The 26002-nt window shown below is 50.3% G+C and overlaps 6 protein-coding genes across 6 annotated transcripts; 2 read left to right on the forward strand and 4 right to left on the reverse strand.

Moving 5' to 3' along the window:
* Positions 1-1157: 1157 nt before the first annotated feature.
* Positions 1158-3935, reverse strand: FMAN_07565 (uncharacterized protein; the record flags this gene model as incomplete). The annotated part of the gene is made up of 2 exons (XM_041831204.1): positions 1158-3680; positions 3810-3935. The coding sequence occupies 2 exons, from the start codon at positions 3933-3935 to the stop codon at positions 1158-1160; spliced, it is 2649 nt and encodes an 882-aa protein (XP_041681791.1).
* Positions 3936-8162: 4227 nt separating this feature from the next.
* FMAN_07566 (uncharacterized protein) lies at positions 8163-10383 on the reverse strand (the record flags this gene model as incomplete). Its single annotated transcript, XM_041831205.1, has 2 exons — positions 8163-9681; positions 9734-10383. 2 exons carry the CDS (start codon positions 10381-10383, stop codon positions 8163-8165), a joined length of 2169 nt encoding a protein of 722 aa, XP_041681792.1.
* A 4834-nt stretch (positions 10384-15217) lies between these two features.
* Positions 15218-15772, forward strand: FMAN_07567 (uncharacterized protein; the record flags this gene model as incomplete). Its single annotated transcript, XM_041831206.1, has 1 exon — positions 15218-15772. One exon carries the CDS (start codon positions 15218-15220, stop codon positions 15770-15772), a length of 555 nt encoding a protein of 184 aa, XP_041681793.1.
* Positions 15773-16410: 638 nt separating this feature from the next.
* FMAN_07568 (putative transketolase) lies at positions 16411-18990 on the reverse strand (the record flags this gene model as incomplete). The annotated part of the gene is made up of 6 exons (XM_041831207.1): positions 16411-16527; positions 16586-18244; positions 18297-18381; positions 18444-18539; positions 18604-18650; positions 18742-18990. 6 exons carry the CDS (start codon positions 18988-18990, stop codon positions 16411-16413), a joined length of 2253 nt encoding a protein of 750 aa, XP_041681794.1.
* Positions 18991-21368: 2378 nt separating this feature from the next.
* On the forward strand, positions 21369-22562 carry FMAN_07569 (uncharacterized protein; the record flags this gene model as incomplete). The annotated part of the gene is made up of 1 exon (XM_041831209.1): positions 21369-22562. One exon carries the CDS (start codon positions 21369-21371, stop codon positions 22560-22562), a length of 1194 nt encoding a protein of 397 aa, XP_041681795.1.
* Positions 22563-22673: 111 nt separating this feature from the next.
* Positions 22674-25631, reverse strand: FMAN_07570 (uncharacterized protein; the record flags this gene model as incomplete). Its single annotated transcript, XM_041831210.1, has 3 exons — positions 22674-23547; positions 23603-25364; positions 25433-25631. 3 exons carry the CDS (start codon positions 25629-25631, stop codon positions 22674-22676), a joined length of 2835 nt encoding a protein of 944 aa, XP_041681796.1.
* Between the last annotated feature and the right edge of the window lie 371 nt (positions 25632-26002).

Raw genomic sequence — 26002 nt, forward strand, 5'->3', positions numbered from 1 at the left:
CTTGCGCAAGGGTCGATGGTTGACGAGTAGGATTCAAGGCGGAAAAAGCGTTGTATGATGAAGGGTGATGACAATGAAACCACGATCGAAGGGCCAAGGCCAAAAGGGTCGCGTTTTTTTGAACCCGAAAGCGTGCCTCGAGGTAGGTTACGTGACCTGACCAGGTAGCAAAAGGAGAATAAAGAAAGGACAACGGCCAGAAATTGATGAGAAACAGTCAAGGAACAGCTAAAGAAGCCGTCTTTGACGAGAAGCGGTGCGACGTGATGGATGGCAGCGTAGTCGCATTCAGTCCAGGGTCGCCCTGGGAAACCGTGACGAAAATATGAAAAGAGTTGTACGACGGGGGAGATGTTTTGGCCTGGGCGCCGGGTGCAGTTCAGTGCCTTTTGGCTGGGGGTACTCGTGCTATGAGCGGGCTGCTGATGGGCCTCTTTCACGGGCCCTCCACTCTTTCAAAAAAGTAAGTACCTAGTTGTGGGTCTTCCGCCCAGGCTACCAAGCCAGGCCACAAGATACATCCATCATGAATTCTCAGGCACCAAAAACCGGTTGCGACACCAAGGCATCCTCTATCAGGTAGGTCCCGTGACCAGCCTGCATCATGGATTTTCTCAAGACACTGGCTGTTCAACCCAATTCAGGTTTAGGTAAGACGTGCCATATCATATCTCTGATGCAAATCAGCCATTCAATCAACGGACAGGATTGGATGACAACATTTGAGACTGGGCGTTGCCACCCTATCAAGGGTCGTGGCAGAGCTGTTTTTATAACTCGCCCGACTGAAAACATCCTCACAGACACATCTTCACCATCTAAGAATACTATCACTTATAAGCGAAGAAAAGTCAATCTTTAGTTATCAAACCACCGAATCCCATTGTTGCATCCTGAGCTACCTAGTCCAAACTATCAAAGGAGCGTGTTCTTCTCTCACTGAACCTGTTACGAGAAGGTTCGTAGATACCTGGCTATGGCCTTATCCATAGCTGCCTAGTTCGATATCGTCGTTATCGTCAATCCACGATATAGGTATGAAAACAGAAGAAATAATACAGGATTGAAAAGAGAGGAAGCAACATTGGCCGAAGCAAAGGCAAATAAAGAATCAGATCCATAACCTCCATTCCCATCCTAAGAAATCAAATTTACGCTTACTTGGTGGCAAGTTTCTTCTTCTGCTCCTCCAGATACTCCTCGTCGGAAGCATCCAGGATGTCGTACTCCTCATCTGTCATAAAGCCATCTTCAGAATAGTCCCATTCATCATCAATTGTTTCCAACTCTTTAGGCTCCTCAACGACAGAGACAGGCTCAACAGCCTCATGGATGCTAGCCACAGGTGACTCTTTCTCAAGCTTGGGAAAAATCATCTGGCTCGAGGCTTGGCTATCATTCTCCTGCTTAGGCTCCTCAATAGCTGCGGGCTCCTGCTCGGGCTCGGGCTCGGGCTCAGACTTTAGCTCCTCCTTCACAATTCGGACGTTGACATCACACCACAGTCTGTGACCAAATTTCTCTCCGTCTGGAGTTGTAAGACGCCAGTAAGAGATAACCTTGCCAGGCCGAGCGGGTGTTCGGAGGAGGACAGTAAAGGGAAATTCCTGACCGGGACCAAGAGGAGCATAGCACACGGTAGACTCTGAGGCAGACACAAGCTCAGAGATGCCGGCCGGGTGATTCGAGTCAACATGACCCATGTAATCGCCGCTCACAAATCTGACGGAGCAACCAGCGGGCCAGTTCTCCTTGCCATCGTTGCGGAGGGTCCATGTTTGTTCGAAAACATGGTTGGGGGGGAGGATAGTACCATCGGGGATGGTCTCGCGAACGAATACACCCTTGAAGTCCGCCTTGGGGATAGGGATGGGCTTGGGAGTAGTAGATTCCTTCTTAATTTCCTTCTTGACCTCAGGCTCGGGGGTCTGGACGGAAATCTTGGCTGGAACAGGTTCAGTTGGCTTGACGTCAACGATAGTGCGGACAGGGTTAATGGAGTTGCTGGGAACCGTGGGTTCAGTCTCAGCAGATTTGGACGAGCTCTGGTGGTCACCCATTTCAGGCATATACTGGCCATCCTGGTTCTCGCCAGTTGTCGTAACACTGATATGGCGGACAGGAGTCTTGAACTGAATCAAGGGATGAGTCTTGTTGTGAGCGTTAATGGGACTGGCCTCGCAGTTGGCACAGAAGTCTAGATCATTGCAGATAGCACACTTGTATCGGGTGCCACGGATGTAATTGGGGTACGCCTGGCTTCCGGAGCAGAGAGGTCCGTCGCAGCAAATGCCCACATGGACGGCTGCTGGTGCACGAGCCCGGACGTCAGTGAGTGGCTCATAGATAGGCGCAAATCGGTGGCCAGGGTGGATGATCTTCACAGACTTGATGCAAGTAGAGCAGTAATCCCAGTCAGGACAGTCGAGGCACTTGTGACGAATTCCTGTGATGTACTTGTCGCAGCCATCGCAAATGGCGTGGTGCATATGGTTGCGGCCTGGGCTCATCTTGGCTGCAACATGATGGGGCATCTTGGTTCCCTTGACAGCGGGGGCAAATCCGTGCTTGGGGTGATGTCCGTGCTTGTCCTTAGCGAAGCATGGTTGGCAGAGATCAAAGTCTTCACAGACGGTGCAATGAAGAAACTCAGCCTCAGGGTGTTCTTGCACACAGCAGTTGCATGTCCGCATGATGCCGAGGGAGGCCCAAGGAGCAGCGAGGGGCTCGAAAATCGGCTTGGACAATTGAAATGTCTGAGCGGGAGGTGGAATCTTAGACTCGATCTTGGTTTCAATGACAGTCTCAACTTTAACCTCCGCCATGGGCTTGGGCTTGGGCTTAGGGGCGATAGTCTCGGTGGTGCTCTGGACTAGTTGTCCATCAACAGTTGAGCGCTTGATCAACCAGTGATCTCGACCATGGCAGGTGATGCCTTGATCGACACATGACTGGCAAAGGTCAAAGTCTCCGTCATCACAGGTGGAACAGTGGTAGTGAACATCAGGAATATTGTTTTCGCAGCTGTTGCAACAGACTGCGAAGCCAGGACCAGTGTGAGTGAACATGGCAGGGCATTTGCTCAGTGATGGATCTTCAGTCTTGGGCAGAGAAAATGGGGCTCGTTGATGCTTGGTTACGGGGAGAGATTGGGGGGTCTGATCTGACACCGACTGTCGTTCCATAAGATTAGCAAGCCGGCTCTCAAAATCCAGACGAGCATCCCGACGTTCTCCAATAAGTCTCGCAGCATCACTGAGGAGAGCAGAGTTGTAAGTTCGCGATAGAGGGCTAATACGGACCGGAAGAGTCGTCTCGGGAGATGTGATGATTGATGCTGGGGTTGGTACAGGAGCCTCAGCTGCGGGAGTGGGTGCAGGGCTTGGCTCTTCGGAGGTCTCGTGAGCTTCTTTGGGAGCCTCATCCATGCCCATAGGAGAAGAACCAAATGCGGCGGTTTCAAGCTCATCTTCGACGGTGACAGGCTTAGGTACTGTAGCCTTGGGCCGTTCTTTGACAGTAACACGAATCTTGAGCTTAGACTTTGCCTTGGCGGCGCGGTAGAGTTGCTTGTAGATGGGGATGTTTTCGGCCTCAAGAAGGACGTAAGACGCAGCAGAATCGGAGTATCGCTCAAATGCAACCTGGGCATCTCCAGGGATGTGCAAGAATGTACGGATCTGATAACGTGTTAGTTGCTTAATCCTGTTACTGAACCGCCAACTTTGGTCTCCATGTGGTAAGGTGGCGACGTAATATGGCAAAAACTCTGGAACTGCTCAGCGCGAGAGCAGTATTTGTCAACATACATTAGATTCAAGAGTTCTTGGGACCATGTCCCGAAGAGGCATCTTGGTGCGACGCGTGATGCCCTCGAACATCACCTTTACGGTGATGGCATGGTCCAGACCAGCGTTATGCGCGGTGGAAGTCATTTTGGCGATGTTTCCAGGAAGACTGCTCAAAGAAGAGGATGTTAGAATCTCTGTTTATTCTCGTTGTACTCGATCCACGACGGACGAGGATGATGAAGAGAAAGGAAGAATGACGACTGCGGATGGTGGAGCCTTACATATGGTAGCCTGGGGCGGTGACGAGGATGTTAATGCTGTTATCAGTGGTCGAGATAACCTAGCAATCGGCGGTGACAAGATGGTCGTCACCCGTCGTGAAAATCGGTAAATGACGCTCTGAAGACAAACGATGTTGGGCGATAACAGGGAAAATGTCGCCTGGTGATAGATAGGCGCAGGAGTTTTAGAAGGAGGAGAGGAGGGTGAGATTGATGGAAGAAAAGAAGAGGAGAGGAGAGGATAAGGAAGAAGTAAGAGAAGCTTCCACTGTACCACTGTACGCGGGTCCTGAGCTGCCTGCAGGGGGGGTGCTGCGAATTACTGACGGGAGGATACTTTTACCTTGGTAACTAACTCTGGCCGCAGACTCAGTGACACTTTAGGTACCAAAGAAAGAAAGATACCTTGAGGCTACACTGTCACGCCACGGCAAGCCGTGATGGCTTTTGGTGAGCCCCAAGTAGCGTGGCTGTAGCGCCAGGCGAGTAGCACCGTAACTCGTAGCGATTGGAAACTGGAAAACTCCCTGCACCAGCTGACGGGGGATGATCCGGGCTGGGCTGGGCTGGCTTCAGTGCTGAGGGGTCGGTCGATCGGGGTACTTTTTCGGTGTTAGTGCATGACTAGAAGGATGATGTGAGGCCGTCAGTGGACGGATGGCGATAGACGCAACCCTTGGGGCAAAAGGCAAAGATCCAATGCAGGCAATACTGATGATGACGAGGTCTCAGCCAGACAAGATACGATACTGAAGAGATGGGTAGTACCGTGAGTCGTGAGGATTGAAATGTACTGGGTAGGACCGGCATACACACAGTTTCTGGGCCAGCCTATCTTGCTCCAGTCATGCATGGATATCCGGATTACCGAATTTTGGTGATTCATAAGTTCACTGGGGGCACTGTTTCGTCTTTTGCTGTGTACCTAGGTAACCACAACCACAAACAACCTGGAAGCCCTGTCAGATATTGACACTGAGGTCCTCTATTCAAACAAGGCAGCTAGCTACCCGTCAACCTTTTTTGTTTTTTATGTGTCCTGTGATCGAATGACAAGGGGTGGCTGGTGTTGATACACGACTAGTGTATGTACATGGCGAGTATGGGAACTTTTCATGATAAACTCTATCATGATAAACATTTCGAGCAGAGGTTTGTTTATGTTACAGCAACAGTGGCTGCTCGGTTCATTCAATTCAACAGCCTCTGGGGGGGTTATTTGGCGCTGAACGCAGCAAACAATCCAGTATCTTCTCTTTTCCTCAGATAATACTATACCTAGAGGTCCTCACTTTATTAGGTACTCATCACGTCTACCTAACACAACTAGGACTAGACACAGTAATCCCGTCCCCTCGGCTCCCTAAAACTCCCCCGGATTGAAAAGAGTGGAGAGCGGGGCCCTCTGTGGAGTGGCGTCTGCATTGAAAGAGGGGCCGAAGTCTGATACTTGTCTCTTGATAGGGCAAATGTCTGAAGAGCCTCGTTGACGGCCTGGGCTCCAACCCCAGACGATATCTGTGGTCAGGTACCACATGACGGCAAACACCTCGACGCATACGCAACGCCGCTTTCACCTCACCGACGCCGCCGTGAACTGACTCTATTGGATGCTCGTAGGTCACGGACTCAGGGTCAAAGGTCACGATGGTCTCTGGGTCTCGAAGCTTGGGGTCCTGAAGAGAGCAAGCTCTCCACTTACAGGCCAAGTCAACATGGCCAGGTACTAAGGTAGGTGAAGTGATGTTTACTGTTGATTGATACCTCGACGGGCAGAAGTCGGAATTCTCTCGGCTTACAATGGCTGGTTGCAAAGTCCTCTTTTTTGCATAATCAGGATGAAAAGGCCATACAAGAATCTCAGACCTCGATCGGTTGAGAGATTGGAACACACTAGAACTCCATGAGGTGGCCAAACAAGCTTGTTGGTCAGCCTGGCTCGTTTCTCAGTCTCGGGATCGAGCCTGTTCGACCAAAATGCAGCACCTCATTCGCCGCATGGGCAGAGGAGGGTGTTATCTGTCTCTATCAGGTCTCAGAGCTACGCGTGCTCATTGTCGCCTAGAGGTTGTCGCCTCCTCGAAAACCTTCAACCTCGGCGGTTTACCTGAACTCAATCTTGTTGTTCGATACGGTTGTTCGGTGAAACATGGCAATCGAAAAAAGTGTGCCCTTCGATTCAAGACGAAGAAATAAACCTGAGGGAGAAATCATCCGGGCCAGCTATACTTGCACTTGATCCACTCACAGAGTGAGCTTGTACCTTGCCTAGGACTCAGCGCATCACAAGCTCTCGTCCCTGGGGCTAATGCATTCTCGACTCATACGGTACTTTGTGTCCCTTTATGATCAAGCATCATCTTGTGTCTCATTATCTGAGTTACGGTTTATCACAATCACGGTTATTTCTAGCCTCTGGATCGTGTAGCTCTCCAATTGATCAACCCACCTACCTACTCACCATTTACTGACGGGTCGGAGGCTCACAGCAAACGTTCCTCTTCCCTCCCCCGCCTCTCCAAACCAAAACCGTCTTACGCGGACCTCAGAGATCTGAGCTAAGGGAGAGCTCCATGCAACTTACCCGGCTACGCGGTCGGTCCTAATTGCATGAGTCGTTGAAGACCGACTTGAGTATGGCTCCGAGGTACTGCATAAGACCATGGCATCCACCTGTCAAACTATCAAAATCGACAAGAGAAGCTACCTTACACTAGAACAGACTAGACTAGCTAATGACAACTCGTGACTTCATTACCCCATCATCATATCCCCACATTCATGTTTACTTCTTATTTCCACATTGACTCTTTACTTGTATTCCTCTACCATGACATCTTCCGTCCAAGCCATTCAATTATGCCACAACTGGAAATCTCAAGAGGCCATTGGAGCCTTGTCAGTTATCTGGATCCCAATTCAGTTGGTCTTGGGTCTTCTTGGCCAATGCATGCTTCGAGTCTTTACAGCTGACATGATCGTACAGCTCTCCACTTACTGAGGTGGAGAAGCACCTTCTTTCCCTCCGTGACCGTCGCATCAAGGTTTTGTCTGTTTAGCTGGGGTAGTTAATTAGCAGATCGGCATCTGGTCCGAATATAGTAGCAGGTTCATTCAACTGAGTGTAGTAGCAGAGACTCTATTTCACCACTATCTGTTGTATATCTGTAGTTGCCCCGCTATTGAATCATACAACTACCGGCGTAATTATTGAGAGTACCTGTGTATTGGCTACAAGGAAAAAACAGAGTCTGTTCTGTCTGGAGAGACAAACAAGCTACAGTGTTGTTCTTGCTGTGTTGCCTTGATCTATGCAATCGAGATATTGATATCGTTGACTTCATCGAACTGCATTTCACCACAAGTAGATTACATTGGGCACTTCTCGTGAATTGATTCGATACATCTTCGATATTACCATAGTTTTCCACTGCCAATCAACAATGTCACCAAGACCAACAGCAGACGAAATCAGGTATATAATATGCCATGGACACCCAACACCATTGCCATGAAAACACGAAACCATGCGTAACCGTCAAGCGCAAAACGTACAGCTGTGGATGGAGAGAATAAATGGATTGCTAGGCAGAAAGGATAACCAGTAGCAATTCAGCTCCCCCCAAAACCCTCCCGTCCAACTCTTGCTCGTCGTCCTCCTTCCAATATCCTTGGCCAAGACAAACTCCATCTCCCAACAATAGAAAAAAGCCAATCAGGATACTCTGGCCCATACAACTCCCATCTGTTAATCCATTCCAGGTAATGATGTCGAGTTCGTAGAGTTAAGATATATAGTAATGCACCCATCTTGTCCCCTCAACCGGAACCATCGAACAAAATAAAGCCACGCCTCAGGCATGAACTTGACCCCCAATGAATGACTTGACATCAAAGTTGTAATTTCTCCCCCATCCATCCTCCGATCATGCTCCTGGTTCTTGTGTTTGCCTCTGTAAGGCTTTTGTTGTAGAATAGCAGATACTTTTGAGTTTTAGTAGGTATAAAGTCGTAATTGTAGCTATTAAATCGGATACGAGTAGAAAGCGTTTGGACAAGTGAAGAAAGGGTATCCGGGTACGCCCCAGTTCTACTGCGGATAGTAGACCATCCCGGATGTCTGTTGGGGATAATAGAAGCCGTCAGGGCTGGGTGTCACCATGCCACCCATACCCATGACACTGGGTTGGTAGCCTTGAGGCGCAGGGTAGCCAGAATAATTGGTAACCGGTGGCAGCTGTGACGCGTCGAAGTAGTAAACCATCCCGTTCGCTTCTTGAACCACCAGACTGGACCCAGGAGCAGGGGGTGGACCGTTGTTAGACATCACAGGCTGCTCGGGCTGATTTTGAGGCGTGAAGCTACCAGGAGGACCTGACTGGCTGGGCACAAATGCAGGTGCAGTACTGGGCGGTCCCATATGTGGAGGGTTGTAGTTGGGTGGATAATAGTATCCCTGCTGAGGCTGCGCTTGATATGGCTGCTGGTTGTAATAAGGTTGCTGGCCGTAGGTGTTTGGCTGGAAAGGAGCAGCATGAATGGCTCGCTCAGGGATCTGAGACAAAGGTGTACCAGTAGAATGCTGAGATGGATAAGACGGCTGGCGAGTATGTGATTCTTGAGGCAGGCCATTAACCATTTGAACAGGCACCTGTTGGTGGAAGGCCTGCTGATAAGCCTGGTGTCCTTGTGTTAAGGTAGGTGACTCGATATCAGCAACAGATATGTTCTTCTGTGGGCGAGGCTGATGCATGGGCAGAGCCGAGGTGGGCCGGTTCTCCTGGAAGGCGGGCTTTTGAGGAAGGGGATATGTTTGAGGCGGAGGCAGATCGTTGATTGATGTCTCCAGTGCGTGAGATCTCTCAACACCCAAGGCAGGATCGGCTGGCCCATAAGCAGAAGCCGGAGCAGTGATTGACGGGACCATTGTGTTGATTGGCATTTCAGGACGAGGAGCAGGAGGTAGTCGAACAACCGGTCGAGTGTTCTCAACGGGGATAGGGGGCCGTGAGATAACGGAGCCTGTAGGCGAAAACATGTAATCACGGTCCACGATGGAAGACCGTCTGCTCATTGCCACGCTGGGAGAATACACACTGCCATAATAACTGCCTCCAAAAACACTTGTTCGTCTCGAGAAGCCACCCATAGAGCCAAAGCCAGAACGAGGTTTTCCTCGCATTCGCTGCTGGTTGGGTCGCATAGCCCGGGGGATGAAGATGAAAGATCTGTCAGCGGCAGGGTAAATATATCGAGGAGGATTGTTGGGTAGCGAGATACGGACGGGTTTGTCCCGACGCAGAGGTGGCCGATGATCGGGTAGCTTAGTATACTGTTTCACGGCAAGACGTGGAATGACAACCGGTTCTGTCATAGACGGTAGGGACACCCGGACCTGTGCATTGCCAATATGCTTCTCAGTGGAGAGAGTGCGGTTGATTGGAGTCGGGTTTGGATCACATGTCGGAATGAACCCGTTTCCGTTGGCTGGGCCCTCCTGTTCCACCATGTGTCGAGGGCGTGCTGGGGGTGCGGGCTCTACGACGGCGTCGTGCATATCATGTGCCCATGGAGAGTTGGTCGTAGGGTCTGCAGGCTGGTGCAATTGGCTATGCCTATTAGTAAATGAAAGAAGCCAGGAATGGGAAGGCATCGTCATACTTGATGGGAGCAAAGGGTCCTCCAATACCACCACGGCCACCTCGACCTCGACCTCGTCCAAAAGGACGAAATCCATTTGCTGCGGGCCCGGCATGTCTGTGGTCATGCATGAAGAAGGCACCACGGTTGGGAACGAAAGCCGGATCCTCATCTCTCTTGCGTTTGTAATCTTCGTGCTCTTGTCGACGTCTGTTTGCAGGAGCAGCAGGTGGCCTGGCGGATGCTGAGCTCACTACTATGGGGGCAGCAGGAGACTTGCTGGGTGACGGGGCAACGACCTCGTCAAAATGCATCTCCTGTACCGGGGGGGATTGGTCTGTGATGGACAAACCGTGCAGCATCACGTCCGTATCAGTAACAGGCTTGCTATTCTGGCCGGGGCCGGAACCGGACCCCGACTTATGGCTATGGCCGGCCTGCTTGGCAGCGCCATTGACCTTCCTCCTTACATTCGGGGACGTTGGCGAGGCCTCGTCAATGTTGCTGGTATCGCTATCATCTGCAGGATCATTGTCATCTGTCAGGGAGCCGTCGGTGATGGAATCGTCATCGAGGTCGAGGGTCTCCGGGCCAGCCTCGTCTTCGCCCTCGTCCTCAACACGGCGACGTTGACCGATAAGCTTCCTACGTCTAGGAACAGCGGAAGCCATGATTGCGCAGCGGTGAGGGAGACAGAGGAGCCGACAGAGGGGGCTTCGGAGACTCGATGATATGGATGCGACGGGGCTCGCGGGTCATACGGCGGCGGAGGCCGGAGAGGGAAAACGATAGAAACCGTGGGATGACGAAACGATCGATGAGTGGTTGATACGCCGAGGGAAACGAGAACCGGCCGGCGGCAGACGATGAAAATAAACCAGAAGCCAGACAATAGATGAGAATAAGTCGTAACGGACAAAAAAATGCAACAAGCAAGCAGACGCTAGACGAAGGAACCGATCGAAAACGAGAGAGGGGATGACAAGAGATGGAAATCGTTGTCAGCTCTCAGCCGCGAATGGTTGCAGTTGTAGTAGTAAAAAAAAAACTGCAAGCACGGGCTACGTCGTGGACGGAGAGCGAGTCGAGTCAAGGCCAGGCCGGACGGGACAGGGAACTTGAAGCCGGGCGAGGAGGAAGAGGCGGCGTGCGGAGGATGTGGAGGTGGAGGAGGGAAAAAGAGGGAGAGAGAGAAAAGGGAAGGGAAGTGTAATGTAAATCTACAGCAAGTAACCTAGAGGATGGGGGATGGATAACCTAGAGGTAGTTCGGTAGGTGGTGGTGATGACTTCTGTCCTGTCCCTGTAACGTAAGTAAGGATGAATGGTCTGGCTGGGCTGGGCTGGGCTGGGCTGTCCAGTACAAGAGGAGATTTGCTAAGGCACTGTAAATCGGATCGCCAGAGTCCATCTGCTGGGTCAGGTCCTGGTAGCATGGGTCTCCCCAGTCGATGAGGCCCAGCCCCAGAGCCGGGCAGAGACAGGCAGCTCATACGCCGCCTATGAGGTGTCGTGGAGGGAGCTAGGCTACTGGATTGTTACTGAGCTGATGGGCTTTTCAAGAGCCGAAGTACCACACAGGCTACTCTGTGGTGTATGGGGACATGTCAGACCAGCTTCTTCTTCAGATACCCCACCACCAGCTACCAGGCAGGTACCTACCTAACTTTCCATAGGGTAGGCCTCCACAGCGTGCTTCATGAAAACAACATTTCCATGGATTGAGCTCCTGACAACTATCGTCTATCCAACACGATCCGATCAGCCTGATTCAATGGAATCATCACAGTATCAACAGCGGTAACAGAGACATCTCATGGGCAGCTTCAGATTCGATAGGACTTGGACCCACTGAGCCTGCTTTCATTCCTGCTCCTAAACTTCAGCACATGTTACGGGGCAACACACCAAACTCACCACTACACTCGTCCCGCTTTACCTGCAACCAACTGGAGGCTCAACTCAACCCATTAGGTACGCGGCTCACGACTCACGACTCACGACACGGCCTTGCCGGAGCACCTCAGGATACCATAACATTATACGAACAACCCTCACCTGATGGAAGTCTGTATTTGGTCCCTGCGTCGCCTTTAGAGTGCCATATTTGCACTGACTCTTCGCCGAAGGTAAAATGCAGCTACGGGCCACACTGTCTCAGGAGAAAGCTCCCCCATTATTTCTGCGATTACATAGGTGCAGTAAGGTAAGGCAATGTAAGGTAAGGTAAGGTAGCTTGGTGTTGTTTGGTTGCCCCACGCCAGCTCCCAAGATAAGGCGGTCCAGCTGCACAGTTGCCAGCCCAGCTTTGCATTCTCACATTCAAGACGTTGGCCCGGGCCAATCAGCATGATCTACCGTTGTCCGTTTCGATTGTTGTGCATATTCTGTACGAATTGGGCAGTTATGCAACAATAACAGACCCTGATCGATTATATGCCGAGATCACAGTAGTGGTTACTAAAAACTCATCATATCTCACCTCGAGCTCCCCGAAGCTTCAAGTTATCTTTCTATCCGTTGCATTAGTAGTCTAACACTCATTCAGTGGTCTCTTGGTACAGGGCACATCTAACACCAAGGTACATCATAGTGTTATCAATCAATCAGCTCAGACATGCAGAGAGTAGATCCTGCACATTTACAACATTTAACATTTTTCGAATATGTTTTTTGCAGTAACTGATGGAAATACCGAATCGGACTCTAAAAGACAAGTAGTTGACTGTACATCTACAATACGACAGCCTGTCTTGCCTACCTTAGTAGGTAGTCCTGAGATTGGTAAGTTTTTGGAAGAGTCTCGGCAGTGCTCTAGTTAACTACCTATAGCAAGGTTCAGTTTGGGTTTGGCACTTCATAAAAAAGGAAAGAAAACCTACAAATATACTGGAAACCCAAACGGTTCCCCCGAATTACGTCCTGTATGATGTCAAATACCTTATTGAGACTAGAAAATGTCATAGAAAAGAGTTGACTATCATGCTGTGTCAGTCCGACGTAGAAAGCCCAAGAGAATTCAAAATGAAGAATAAGAGAGCGAAGAGTCGTCTCAAAGGGGACTAAAAGAACAAAGGGGAAAAAACCAGAACCAGAACCAGAGCCAGAGTAGGTAGCTGAGAGATCAACCTGGGGATTATAGACCCAGCCTCGGGAAGCAATAAAACACCAGATCTTAAGATAGGGTGTTAAAATAAACTCAGCAAAAGATATCCTAGACCTGGCCTAAACTTATACTAGGTTACCTAAGTCTTTTTGTCATTTAGGATTAAGGTCTTGAGTTTTCTTTCCTCCCCTAGCCCAGGTATCAACCCTTGTTGCGTTTCACTAATATCCTGGTAGCACCAACTGCCCATCAAGAAAGTATGTATTCTCACAAAGAATTAATAGGGTAGCCGCATAAGGTTACATAAAATAAACAAAATAGGAATCCTGGGTAAAGAAAGTGTATTCTAGCCATATGGAAAGCAGAGAGAGGCAACACAGACTAACACCAAAGCATGACTGGTTTGGCTACTCAGGAGAAATCCGAGAAGCAATTCTCAGATTCTCGTACATACCACAGTGACCAGCCTTCCGTGAGCTGTACCCATGCACCGTCTTCCTGTTTGAAGCGACAGTAGGAAAGGCCACTCGTTGATCTTACAACAAGCTCCAACGCAACGTTTGAGGGCATGTTAACATCTGATGGCAACTGAAGGGAGGTGTCGGCCAGCCAAGAATTGAACTATATTGGCGAGGTAAGACGAGACGAGGTTGATATTTCATGGCGTTGTGCATTGGTCTTCTCAGAGGACTTCGTGCCTCACTGTGACCTCCAAGATAAAGCAGGCTCTGGATGCACAGGATAATTATATACCTCCAAAAGGGCGGGAATATTATCCCGCCCCGAAAAGAGACAAATGCTCATATGTAATTAAGACTCGTAACTGAGCAAACAAGCAATAGAAATATATCACCAGCAAATATGCCAATGCCTTCTCAGCAACAGTAACTTCGTGGCGGTTGTGTATCATGTGTCAACACTGAGACTCACCTTTCTGCCTCTTATCTTCAACCATCGTGGGGTTACATTTGCTCTCGTTGTTAGTCAGATAATCAATGCAGGGAACCTATCCTCATCCTGTGTATATACAGCCACACGGCAAAGAAGGAACGTGTCCTGAATACGGAGTACAATCAGTTCTATTTCATGACCTTACCTTACACCTACTGATGGCCCGAGAATGTATACGAATATCCACCACATGAGGCATATGTTATATATCCCCCTCTCTAGTGTTCACCTCAGTCCAGTCTGGCCCAAGCTACCTTGGGAAGCCAAGCAATGGAACCATGGCCAGAAACCCTGCCATCCAACCGTATGTATGTATGTACCCCACGATTTCAATAATCCTCTTCAAGAACCAATCACAACATAATGTCGACTGACGCCATCCCCCCTCTATCTTAGCCTCAATCCGGGGTGAAGGGAAGCTCTCATTCTGTGATATTCTTTCATTATTATTAAAAGAGAGAACCGCCGCAATCGCAATTGGGGCCACAATGCGAAACTCGTGCTTTTCAACCTCCCCACACATACTGTGATGCAGTCCCTTTAGTTGTCTGAATCTGGCCTAAGCTGGTGGAAAACGGCGGCTTCAGGTAAGGAAGGGTAGTTGGTACTAAGTTAGGTTGCTTTGAGCTCCATGACCTCGGCCATTTAAATTCAGTATCAATGCTTCAGTGGGGAATGGATACCTAGGTACTTAGGTACCTAGAAGGCGGGGGAACTTGCTCTGCTCTGTCATGATATTGGGGTTTGAAGCTGATGAAATCACCTCCATAAAACCTCATTTCTAGTATTACATAAACTAGACCGATAAGTATAGATAACATACAGCTCCCGACTTATCTCGCAAATTCATGAGACCAATTGATATCAGAAACCAGAAAAGATCCAACCTTATCATGAACAGCTTCCCCTCTTCACAATAACCCTCCACTGGGTTTATCTGCAGTGGATCCCGCTGCAACCTTGGTAGAGGCTAAAGGGGAGACAAGCAAACCCAAGACTTTTATTCTAATGAAAAAAAAGACTTAGGTAAGTTTTGTATAACTTAGTGAGCATTTAAGAGGCCCTAGATTAGGTATTTTTAGCACCTTGGTTCATCGTCAGAGGTTTTCTTGCTCCTTCTAACATTAGGCGGGGGAGTGACAGAGCCGAGTTCATAGCGGGGTTCCGGCCTGTGCTACCTTACCTTACCTTAGCCAAGCCCCAAGCGAAGGCGCCAAAAAAGCTCCCTTGTCGACTGGAGTTGTCACTCATTGCCCAGGGCCCATTTTGTCTCCAACAGCGAGCGGATCGTCTGCCCATGACTTAATTCTCTAAAGCCCCCTCCACACTCACTCTCTCAACAACATCCATTCTTCTTGCGCCCAACTTCTTTGCGCCGAATATCCTCAACTTTCATATTCAGTCGATCTCTCCCGGAAACTACCAGCTTTGGCCCTCGTCATTATCATCATGGCCAACCTCCCATCGCAACATCCCACCCTCTCTCTCCATCTCTCCGACGTCACCCTCACCCCGCTCATCACCTCGGCCTCGTCGCAATCACACCTCGAATCCCTCACAGCTCTCACTTCAAGTGCCCTCTCCTCCCAGACCGCCGCTCAGCGACTCGGCCTCGGTCGTCCCCAACGTCTCATGGTTGAGTACCCCGAGCGTGGGCCTGTTGTAATACACTCATATCTTGATCCTCGCGACGCTGCTGATACAACTACCAACAACGCCGCCGCGACCGCCGCGACCGCCTCTAGCCGCCCGGGCTCAGCGCCCGGGTCAAGCCACGGCCCCGACTCTAGAGCACCTCAGTCTGAACCTGTGACGTCCCATGATGACCCACGATCCGAGGATGCGGCCCCGTTGCTCGTTGGTGTGGTCGTCGCAGGGTCCGCAGATGAAGCAAGAGAAGCCCGCCGCGCCTCTACAAGGTTAGAGCGCGTGGGAAGAGAATTCCAGAGGGAGTGGGCTGCTGAGAGTAGTCAAGAGCGTGCAAATGACGAGGGGCCAGAGTGATCAGGGTGCAGAAACATCCACCCACCAGCTGGGGTGCTTGTCGTTCACATGAGATGACGAATTACATTTACGAAGCGATATAATGCGATGCGATGCGATGCGATGCGATACCACGAACCAAAGTGAGAGTACGACATAAAAGTGCTTAGCAAGGACGGGATAAAGGTTTTGGCGCCTTGGATTGTCATGTTCTTTGATGATACAATCGAGTTTCGGTGACATCTGTGATGAGACGGAGAAAAGTCAAGAGAGTAAGTTGACAGAGAATGTCCTCACTTAAGGAAACCGTCTTCGAGGAAGATGGCATTGGGGAGAAGGCACATGCAAACGCATGATGTGACGTCTGAGATGATGATTTCAAGCCAGCAAAAGATGTCTTGCCTACATAGATGATATAATCCCATGGCAGGCAGATACCACACAGCATACCACAGCGTGAAATGGCTCAATCAAGTCAAGTTCTTTGATCTAAAAGATTCAGTTCCATCTTGTAGTACGTGTCTAAGTTGCTATAAATCCACAAAACCTTGCTCCCAAGTCCATCGTCGTCACTTGCATAATCATTCTGTCCGGGCTGGTATCCTCCCGGTAATTTTGTTCTTATCCTTCGTTTCTTTTTACTCGTTATTATCTTTGATCTAGATGATCTGCTGGAAAGCACGGTTGATGGGGGATCGGATGTTGGGAACATCCTTCCAGAAGTCAATGGTGGCGACGGCGCGCTTGGCAATACCCTCAGGAGTGAACTCGAACTTCTATAATAGGGTTAGTCACATATTCTATCGTATGTAAACAATCATCAATCAAACTTGCCTTGTAGACATCCTTGTAGGCACCAGAAGCACCGAATCGGTTGATACCGAACTGCTCGTGAGTGTAACGCTCCCAACCCATGGTGCTCATGACTTCAATGGACAGAGAAGGAATGCCGTCGGGAAGGACAGACAGACGGTACTCCTTGCTCTGGAGGTCGAATGCCTCGAAGCAGGGCATGGAGACGATGCGGGCCTTGATGCCCTTGTTATCCTGGAGATACTTGGCAGCATCGACAGCAATAGAAACCTCGGAACCGGTGGCAACCAGGGTGATGTCGGCACCCTCGACTTCACGCAGGACATAACCACCCTTGGCGGCCTTCTCGATAGTGGAACCCTCGAGTTGAGGAAGGTTCTGTCGAGATAGAGCAATGATGCTAGGAGAGTGCTTGGCGGTCAAGCAGACGTAGTAAGCACCGCTGGTCTCGTTACCGTCGGCAGGTCGCCAGACGAGGCAGTTGGGGAGAGCGCGGAAGTGGGCAAGAGTCTCAATAGGCTGGTGAGTAGGACCATCCTCACCAAGACCAATAGAGTCGTGGGTGGCAACCCAGATGGTGCGAACGCGAGAGAGGGCGGACAGACGGACGGAACCGGCAGCGTATGAGACGAAGTTCAAGAAGGTGCCGGAGTAGGGCAGGATAGTGCCGTACGCAGCGAGACCGTTGAGAATGGCACCCATGCCGTGCTCACGGACACCGTAGCGGACGTATCGGCCAGAGTAGTCACCGAGGCCAGTGGACTTGGGCTGGAAGTCGACAGCCTCCTTCCATCGGGTAAGGTTAGAGCCAGTCAAATCGGCGGAACCGCCGAAGAGCTCGGGAATGACGCTCTCAACCTTGCTGAGGACGGTCTCGGAGAGCTTTCGCGAGGCAATGGCGGGGTCAGATGGGGTATAGACGGGGAGGCTCTTCTCCCAGCCCTCGGGAAGCTCGCCAGACATGCGGCGGACGAGGTCGGCGTGCTCCTTGGGGTACTGCTCCTTGTACTTGGCAAAGAGCTGGTTCCACTCCTGCTCACGGGCGGCACCTTCAGAAGATCGCTTGCCGTAGAAGTCATAGACCTCCTGGGGAACAGCGAAGCTCTCGTCAGGGTTGAAGCCCCACTTCTCCTTGAGCTGCTTGATATCGTCGGCCTTGAGGGGAGAGCCATGGACACCGTGGGTGCCCTGGTTCTTGGAACCGAAACCAATGGTGGTTCGGAGCTGAATGAGGGTAGGCTTGTCAGTGACAGATTGAGCCTCCTTGATGGCAGCCTCGATGCCGGCGAGATCGTGGTCACCATCGTCGACCTTGACGACGTGCCAGCCGTAGGCCTCGTATCGCTTAGGGACATCCTCAGTGAAGGCCACAGCAGTGTCACCGTCAATGGTGATCTTGTTGTCGTCCCAGATGGCAATGAGGTTGCCAAGCTGGAGGTGACCAGCCAGAGAGGAGGCCTCGCTGGAGACACCCTCCATCAAGCAGCCATCGCCGAGGAAAGTGTAAGTGTAGTTGTTGACAAGAGGGAAACCGTCCTTGTTGAAGACAGCTCCGGTATGAGCCTGGGCAATGGCCAGACCAACAGCGTTGGAGATACCCTGACCGAGAGGGCCAGTGGTGACCTCAACACCGGGAGTGTCGTGAGCCTCGGGGTGACCGGGAGTACGGCTGTCGACAGACTGAGGGATGTGTGAGCAAGCAAAGGTTAGAGCCAGAGAGTGAGCTACATACTCGGAAAGCCTTCAGGTCATCGATGCTGAGATCGTAGCCGAAAAGGTGGAGAAGAGCATACTGCAGCATGCAGCCGTGTCCGTTGCTGAGGCGCAAAACAGTCAGTCAGGGGCGCATTAGTGACGTGTGAATCAGGACAAAACTTACGAGAGGACGAAGCGGTCGCGGTTCAACCAGTCGGGGTTCTTGGGGTTGAAGTTGAGGAACTTGTTGAACAGGACGTGGGCAACTGGGGCCATTCCCCTGTGACGACAATGTCAGTGTGTTGTTCTCATCGCTCAGTTCATCGAAGGGTGGTGAAACTCACATGGGAGCACCAGGGTGTCCCGAGTTGCTGTGAGCGGTCGCATCGGCCTGTTGGCAGCTCGTTAGTACTCATGTTGTACCGGAGGTTCATAGTGAGAGCGTTGAGAGGCTGGTAGGCTCAATGGGACACAGCAAATACAAGAGCAACTGCCATGAGGCCAAGCGATAGAGTTCTCTTGAGCAGACTGTCCTCATCAAATTGTTGCGCGTCTCGTGTCTCATCTCTCATAGTAAAATGGCGGGGCAGCCGTGGCGGGGKAAAAGCCAATTCAGCTGCGTAGAGCTCAAGAGAAACGAGAGCAAAGTAAAGTAAAGCGAAGGGAGGGGAGCTTACCGCAAGGACACGGATGGTGTTGATGGCCTTCTGATCAATGTCGCCGTAACCCATTTTGAATATGTGTATGAGTATTTGGTTGTATGGAGGAGAAGAAAGGAAGAGGAAAGGAGGAAAAAAAGAAGAAGGAGAAGGAGAGGGCGAGGTAGAATGACGGAAAGATAAACGGAGCCAGCACCTTGCCTTGCCATGCCATGCCTTACCTCACGTCTGACGTCTACCTACGATGCTCCCGTCTTCGCTCTGCTAAGGTGACTTAGTACCTACCTTACTGTACCTTTACAGTGGAGGGTGGAGGGGTCGTGTCATGAATTGTTTAGTGGTCTCCATTTTTCTCTGCCAGCCTTGAGAAAATTCGACCGGGCGATATCCCGCGAAGGTGTTGCTACATGATACGAAATGAGGTATGGTACAGTAATAATAAGGTGCCTTAGTACGTTGGTATGTTACTATTGATTGATGTCTCCTAGGATATACGATGCTGCCGATAGAATTGGATATCAAAGTCCAAGGTATTCAGCTCTCACCGAGAAGAATAGTGAGGCTGCTCATGGCGACTACTTATCCATAGCCCCCTCACTCCTCTCATGATGGATGTCTAATGCCCACCTTGAGCGGCCGAAGCTCTACCCAAGACGTCAAAAGTTTCATTGTCTGCTGCATATCTATGTATGTACTGTACTTTGTTGAATCAGCCTCCCCAAAAACAGGCAAGCCGCCATCTTCACCTTCAGAATCATGACCCAAACTCAGATTCAAGCTCACCAAATTCAGAGCGTCCGCTCCCTCCGCTCCCTCCGCCGTCGCCGCCGAAACGAGGTCAGTGTGGCCGGCGACACGCCGAGTGGAGTCCCCGGTGGGGGACAGTTTTGGGCTGCAGGGGAGAACAAGTCAGTGACGCCAGGGCGCCTAGGGTGCATCAGGGTGCCCCTCCCCGCTGTAGCTGCAGCTTGCACCTCCCGTCTCGTGAGAGAGAACTGTTGACACGGGCTGAGGCTTGTTGGCTTGATAACGAATACTAATGCAGTTCAATCGGACTTAGTCACGGCTCTGGCTTGCCCAAAGCCCATTCATAAGCACCAGATCTACTACGTGCTCTGGATAGACCCAATAATTACCTAGGTACCCAGGTTGGCTCTGAGCAAACTTCGTTGACCTTGGAGGTCCTCACTTGTGGACCCTACCTATTTCATCAGCATGAATCCCATGGCTTCCAATGGATGGATCTCCATACCTTAGTCGTTAACAGCGGCACCTGTACATGCTTTTCGAAGTGGCCATTGGAACAAATTGGATCCTCGCTGTTGTGACGCCGATTTGGCCACCTCGTCATTGTCAGAAAGATTCTTTTGTTAGCATCCTTTTGGCCATGATATCAAATTTTCATGTCAGCCACAGTGAGGTGGTTATAAGGAGGGTCAGGCAAGGCTAGGAAATGAACACCAGATATTTGCGCCATATATTTCCCTCAATCCAAAACCGCAATAGCTCCCGTGTTTCGTCTTGAGTCTGATCAAATTAACCGGCCAGAGCAGAAATAGGCAAAAAGTATCCAGACGGGCGGACAGTCTAGAAACTCGAGAGACTCGATTGAATTGGTACGCCTAAAAAAGATACCCATACCCCCACGAGGGGTTCTAGGTAGAAGGGGCAACTCCGATCGCTCCCAGGTGTTGAGTCGTTTCGGATACCATGCCGTACAAGTTACTTTAACAGGCGCGCTTATTAATGAGAGAGATCAAAAGTCGGATCAAAAGTCACGATGTGCTTTATCCGCAAATGATTCGGTTGAGCGAGCTAACCTTAGTGACATATCCGACTTTGTTTTGGGGAGCGATAGTCGGAGAGAGGACAACCAAGCTGTTCTCTCATCTTCCGAAAGGTGTGGTAGAGGTAGCACTCTTGAAACCAATGAGGAAAAGGATGAACTATGTTGATGTTTATCAATGATGCCGTAACTGCTGATGAAATGATATGATGTTTCTATGTCAGAGCTCTAGGCCCCAAGTAAAACTCTCCGTAGGGGCCGGCCACCATGACCAATTTTCTGTGATAGACAGAATGTGATATGATAACATTCACGATATTGATTGCTAACACGACACTGAATTATTCTCTTCCGCCTACATCCAGCCGCTCCGTCCGTACCCCGAGGCACCGCCATATCCATCCATCCTCGTCCCTCAAGGGAAGAAATGGAAATACAGGTACCTACCTACTCAAGGTAGTACCTTATTATGTACTACTAGTAACCTTAGGGCAGCCATGATTCCAAAGTGGGGGTTTTCGACCTCTCCGGTAAAATATGTCCGATCTTTTCTCCCAGTATCAAACAATCCCACCACCAAGAGGCGGACGGTATCTACGATATCGATATTACTCACCGAATCAATACAGCCAATGAGCTAGCACTAGATGCAAGTGAAGAGAAAATGGTCAAGAAAACCGGCCCCTCCAAGAAGACTGCTCCTTCTAAGCAGAGTTCGAGTTCAAAGCAGAGCTGCAAGACATCACCTGCGCCGCTAGAAACCTCTTCACCAGCTCTACAAAGCGAGCAGCAGCAGCAGCGTCTTCTCAATATCTTCTCGAGTGCTTTCAACAATGTCCTGACTTCGGCTGATTTCTCAAGGTTGCTTCAGGAGATAAAGCAAGCCTTGTTTAATCGAGAGTTTGCTGCCGCTTTCGGGAGAGAGGACTACCTCGAAGCCTATGCTGCTCGATGGAGCCCCACACGAGCATTATGCTATGCTGTCGTGTTTCTCAGTATCAAGAAGCACCTTGACGGGATTCTGATTGATAAGGAAGAGACGAAGGGTGACACAAATGCCACCAAGGAGCGCTCAGCATCACATACAGAGATCGCTGGGTCAATCCAGGATGATGCAAATGACAAGTCTGAAGGGACTGGACTAGAAATCTTTCAGGATCTCAAACTTGACAGTACCTCCAATCGACGCAATGCCACCCTTCGAATGTTGTCTGTAGGCGGCTGTGCAGCCGAGCACGTTGCCTTTGCCTCCTATCTCCAGACAACTGCCACAGATGGCCATCTGACGCTTCTCGATTCGGGCCCATGGACAACGGTCACTTCTCTTCTCGAATCCAGCACCGTCAACCCTCCGCCTATTTCAAAATATGCATCCACGGCACGCCAGGCGGCCAATCACCCACTGCTGGGAAAAAATCAACTCTCACTGGACATGGTCCAGCGAGATGTTCTGGATCTTGACGTGGACTCTCTTTCAGCGCAATGTGCCAATGGCAGAGTACCCATCATCTTGACTCTTCTCTTCACACTCAATGAGCTGTACACAACAGCAGGTATCGGCAAGACGACAAAGTTCCTCAAGAACCTTGGGCAAGTCCTAGCATCTGATAGCTTGGTCCTCGTAGTGGACAGCCCAGGAAGCTACTCCGAGGCAGCTTTGGGCAAAGAGAAGAAGAGATACCCTATGCAATGGCTTCTCGACCACACCCTCATAGAAACCGAAACGCCTGGGTATTCCTGGAAAAAGCTACAGTCGGACGACTCCATCTGGTTTCGTCTACCAGAAGGCTTGTCTTATCCAATCCCGCTCGAGAATATGCGCTACCAGATGCACTTGTACCGCTTACAAAAGCCATGATTGAGAAAAAACACCAGCTTGAGAATTATCGTGATATCTATGGTTTGCATTATTTATAACGTATTATATGGGGATAGATCGTTTATGCTGTTTCCTTGATGGCGGTATCTATCAAGCCCACACCATCTTCTTGAGTGAGTGTCCTAGCTGTTCTAACAATCCTGTGTTCTTCTTGGCCTCCTCTAGAGAAATGATGGGGCCGGTCTCGATAAGCCTCTTCCTCTCATCGCCCGGATGCTCCGCCTGTCTCTCCAGCGCCAGTCGCTCAATGTCACCGCAAATGGCGGAAACCTGCTCAGTCTCTGTCTGCTTAGGACCATCATCACCCACAATAGCGACAGAGGAATCCACATTTGTCGCTTTGAAGACCAGGCGGCGAATGCTCGGCGATGAAGAAGACGATGATTTGCTGGTAAGCAAGTTGGCTAGGCTGGCAGGAATGCTGGCATCCTTTTGTTCGGTGGCACTCTCCTTACCTGTCATCTCGCCGCGACTTGAAAAGGTTCGTGTGTTAGTACGGCGAACGTCACTCTTGCCAGGGCTATATGTCACCACAAAACCGGTATTCCTAATCTCGTCGATGTGAGAAAGGGAGATGGTGGAGGTAATATAAGTACCGTACTTGATACCTGTGATGCTATCGAGCTCGACACGCTCAAAGGAAGATACCTTGTCAGACTTCCAGTCAAAACGGCATGAATAGAGAGCTGCATCTGTCAACAACAGAACGACCTCTTCGAGCGGCCAGGACTTGATAGCGTCAGGTGTGGTAGGACTTAAGAGAACCCAGCCGCCGTGGAACTCTTCCTTCTCATCGGCTATAACTCGCTTCTGGCATAGTTCGACGGCTAGTTCTCTCATCTTGATGACGGATACCGCTGGATCCTTCGTCATCATGTCGCTCTCAAATTCTTCAAAGATTTTGGCTGTTACGTTGCCGAGGAGAAAATCAATGGCTGCTTGGCTGAAGTAGTCGTTGACCATGCTGACTTGGTTAGCAAGAGGTTGAGCAGTCAAGGAGGAGGAATTGGAATACGTACCCACTATAGTATCTAGCAAGACCGAGACCCAAATCGTTCAACGCACCACGATAATCTCTCTTCCGTGTTCTTGTGTAGTCGCCCTTCATCGCTGCTGTCGATGCGTACTGTTTTGACACAGCGTCGCCATTGTCCGCCCAGAGGGTGTTGAACCAAGCAGTCACTTGATCAGACTGCGCACTCATGTCAAAGCCTTCCTCCTTGAGTTGAACTTCCAGCATATGCTTTGCGAATGAGCTCTGGCAGACGTTGGTTCGGTCAAGGCAGTCCATACAGTTGGTTCGGAAAACACCTTGCTGTCGAGCGAATTGCTTCCCGTCCTGTTGAATAGTGCTTCCAAAGCTCTCGATCTTGTCCCTCAACTGATTTAACAGCATGCTGACATTCTCAAACTTCATGCCTCTACAAGCAGCATGGAAATCAAACCATTCGAAAGGTATCTTTTGATCTATGCTGCCATTCTTGTTGATTTCTTCCACGGCTGTCTCATATGCAGAACCGATGATGGACTCGACCCCATGTTTTTCGACGAGATTAACTATCTGCAAGTGGCCATAATTCCTGGAAAGACTTTCGAAATGACTGCGGCACGCAGCTTGGTTGGCCTCCTCAGAGTGTTGTCGAATAGGAGTAGGTTTGAAAGCATACGGCGACTGTGTGAAGAATAGGGGAATGCTTCCCCTGACCTGCAGAAAGGAGTATATCTTTGAAGCCGGGTCCCACGTTGGTGTGGAAAGAAGCTGTTCGGTTTCAACCATGTTCGCAACAAAACCATCCTGATCAATGCCACGGCGCAGATACCGCAAGCCAGCTCGTTTTGTGGACCGGCGCGATATCACAGTGATTAGATATTTCCTCTCCGAAGAACGAAGGTCTATAGATGTCTTGGAACTCAGCGCTTGAGGAGAGGCTGTTAAGTCTTCTGACGATGGAAGATTAGACAGTTCGACGGAATCTTTGCCCGTAACATCGCTCTGGGGAGGCTGACTATCGACAATGAAGGTCCTCTGTCCAACAAATCCTTGAATCAACGGCAATGCCAAAGAATCTTGCCCGCTTGATAGGAAAGGTTTCAGGAGATTCCGGTTCCAAAAGAAGACCTCGTCTGCCTGGCTGTGGAGAGGGCTCTCGCTGTTCGGGGGTATCGATCCGTCACCGAGAGAGCGAGTGAGGTCGACGTCGTAAGAGAAGTAAAAACTCCGCGATGAACCAAAGAGAACATGGGCGGTTCGCAAAAGTTTTGGCAATAATTCGGGCTCCTCGGGCACGACCTTATCAAGCCCCTCTTGCGTATCCTCTGAGGATGACTCAGTCGCAGGAGCATTATTTTCTGGAACGCTCGATGAATTGCTCAAACCCATATTCCTCTTTTGATCTAGAGTCCAGCCACTTCGACTGAACCAACGTTGGGCGAACCGCCCATAGCTGCCCCTCCTGCGAATGACATCTTCAGCTACGCGGCTTCTAGCCGACCCAGGCCTTGCATCGTCGTCCTCAACAACGGCGTCTTCTACTTCGTCTGACGTTCTTGAGGGCAGTTCAACATCTTCATCGCTGCTATCACTCTCGTTCCCCGAGTCTTGTGCTTGGCGTGATAGGTGGCCCGAGGTCCTCCTTATTGATTCTTCAGCGCCGGCCTTGGATGTGCATGGTGTAAGGGCGACTTCGGTAACGACATAGATGGGGTGGCCACAGATTTGTGCAACTTGTTGGCGTCGTGTGATGGTAACGAGATAATTTAACTTCGAGACTGCAATGATGCCTACAGTTGTCGCGTCCGTCAGTCTTGAGTCTTACATGTCATAAGCGCGGGGCCATCCAGTGTCATACCAATCACTCCAAAAGCTTCAAAAGAATAATCTGGCTTAGAATCGTCAGGAACATGTTCACGCGGAACATGGGAGATTGAGGCGTCGCCATATTTGAGCCGCACTGGCTGAAAAGGTCGTTGGCCTTTGGAAGAGAGTGGTTGTATTATAAGCCCATCAATCGCTGCGCAGATGAGGAGCTTGCGAGCAATGGCTGGCATTGTGCGGGGGGCACGTAGTTCTTATCGACGGCACTTGGTAGGCATTCAAAGGTAAATACAGGGAAGCAAGATAAGAGATTGGCGATCTAGAAAGAATAGGTAGACAGGGACGAGACAGGTTGCGAAGAAGCTGCAGGAGGAACTGGGCCAAGCTGCAGCTCACCCAAGAAGCTGGAAGGATCGAATCGAGCGGCTATTTACACTTGATATGACCGCATCAGTTCACTCATTTTTTTCGGTGGTGGAGACGTCATAATCTCGCATTTCACTGCATCCGTTATAGCATAGCGCAGAATAGCCGCCGACATCGCATTCGCATATCGAAATTATTTCGATATATCCACTTTGGCTCGTTTTCGTATTGGGCTTCA

Source organism: Fusarium mangiferae (genome assembly GCF_900044065.1).
Source record: "Fusarium mangiferae strain MRC7560 genome assembly, contig: FMAN_scaffold005, whole genome shotgun sequence".
NCBI lineage: Eukaryota > Fungi > Ascomycota > Sordariomycetes > Hypocreales > Nectriaceae > Fusarium > Fusarium mangiferae.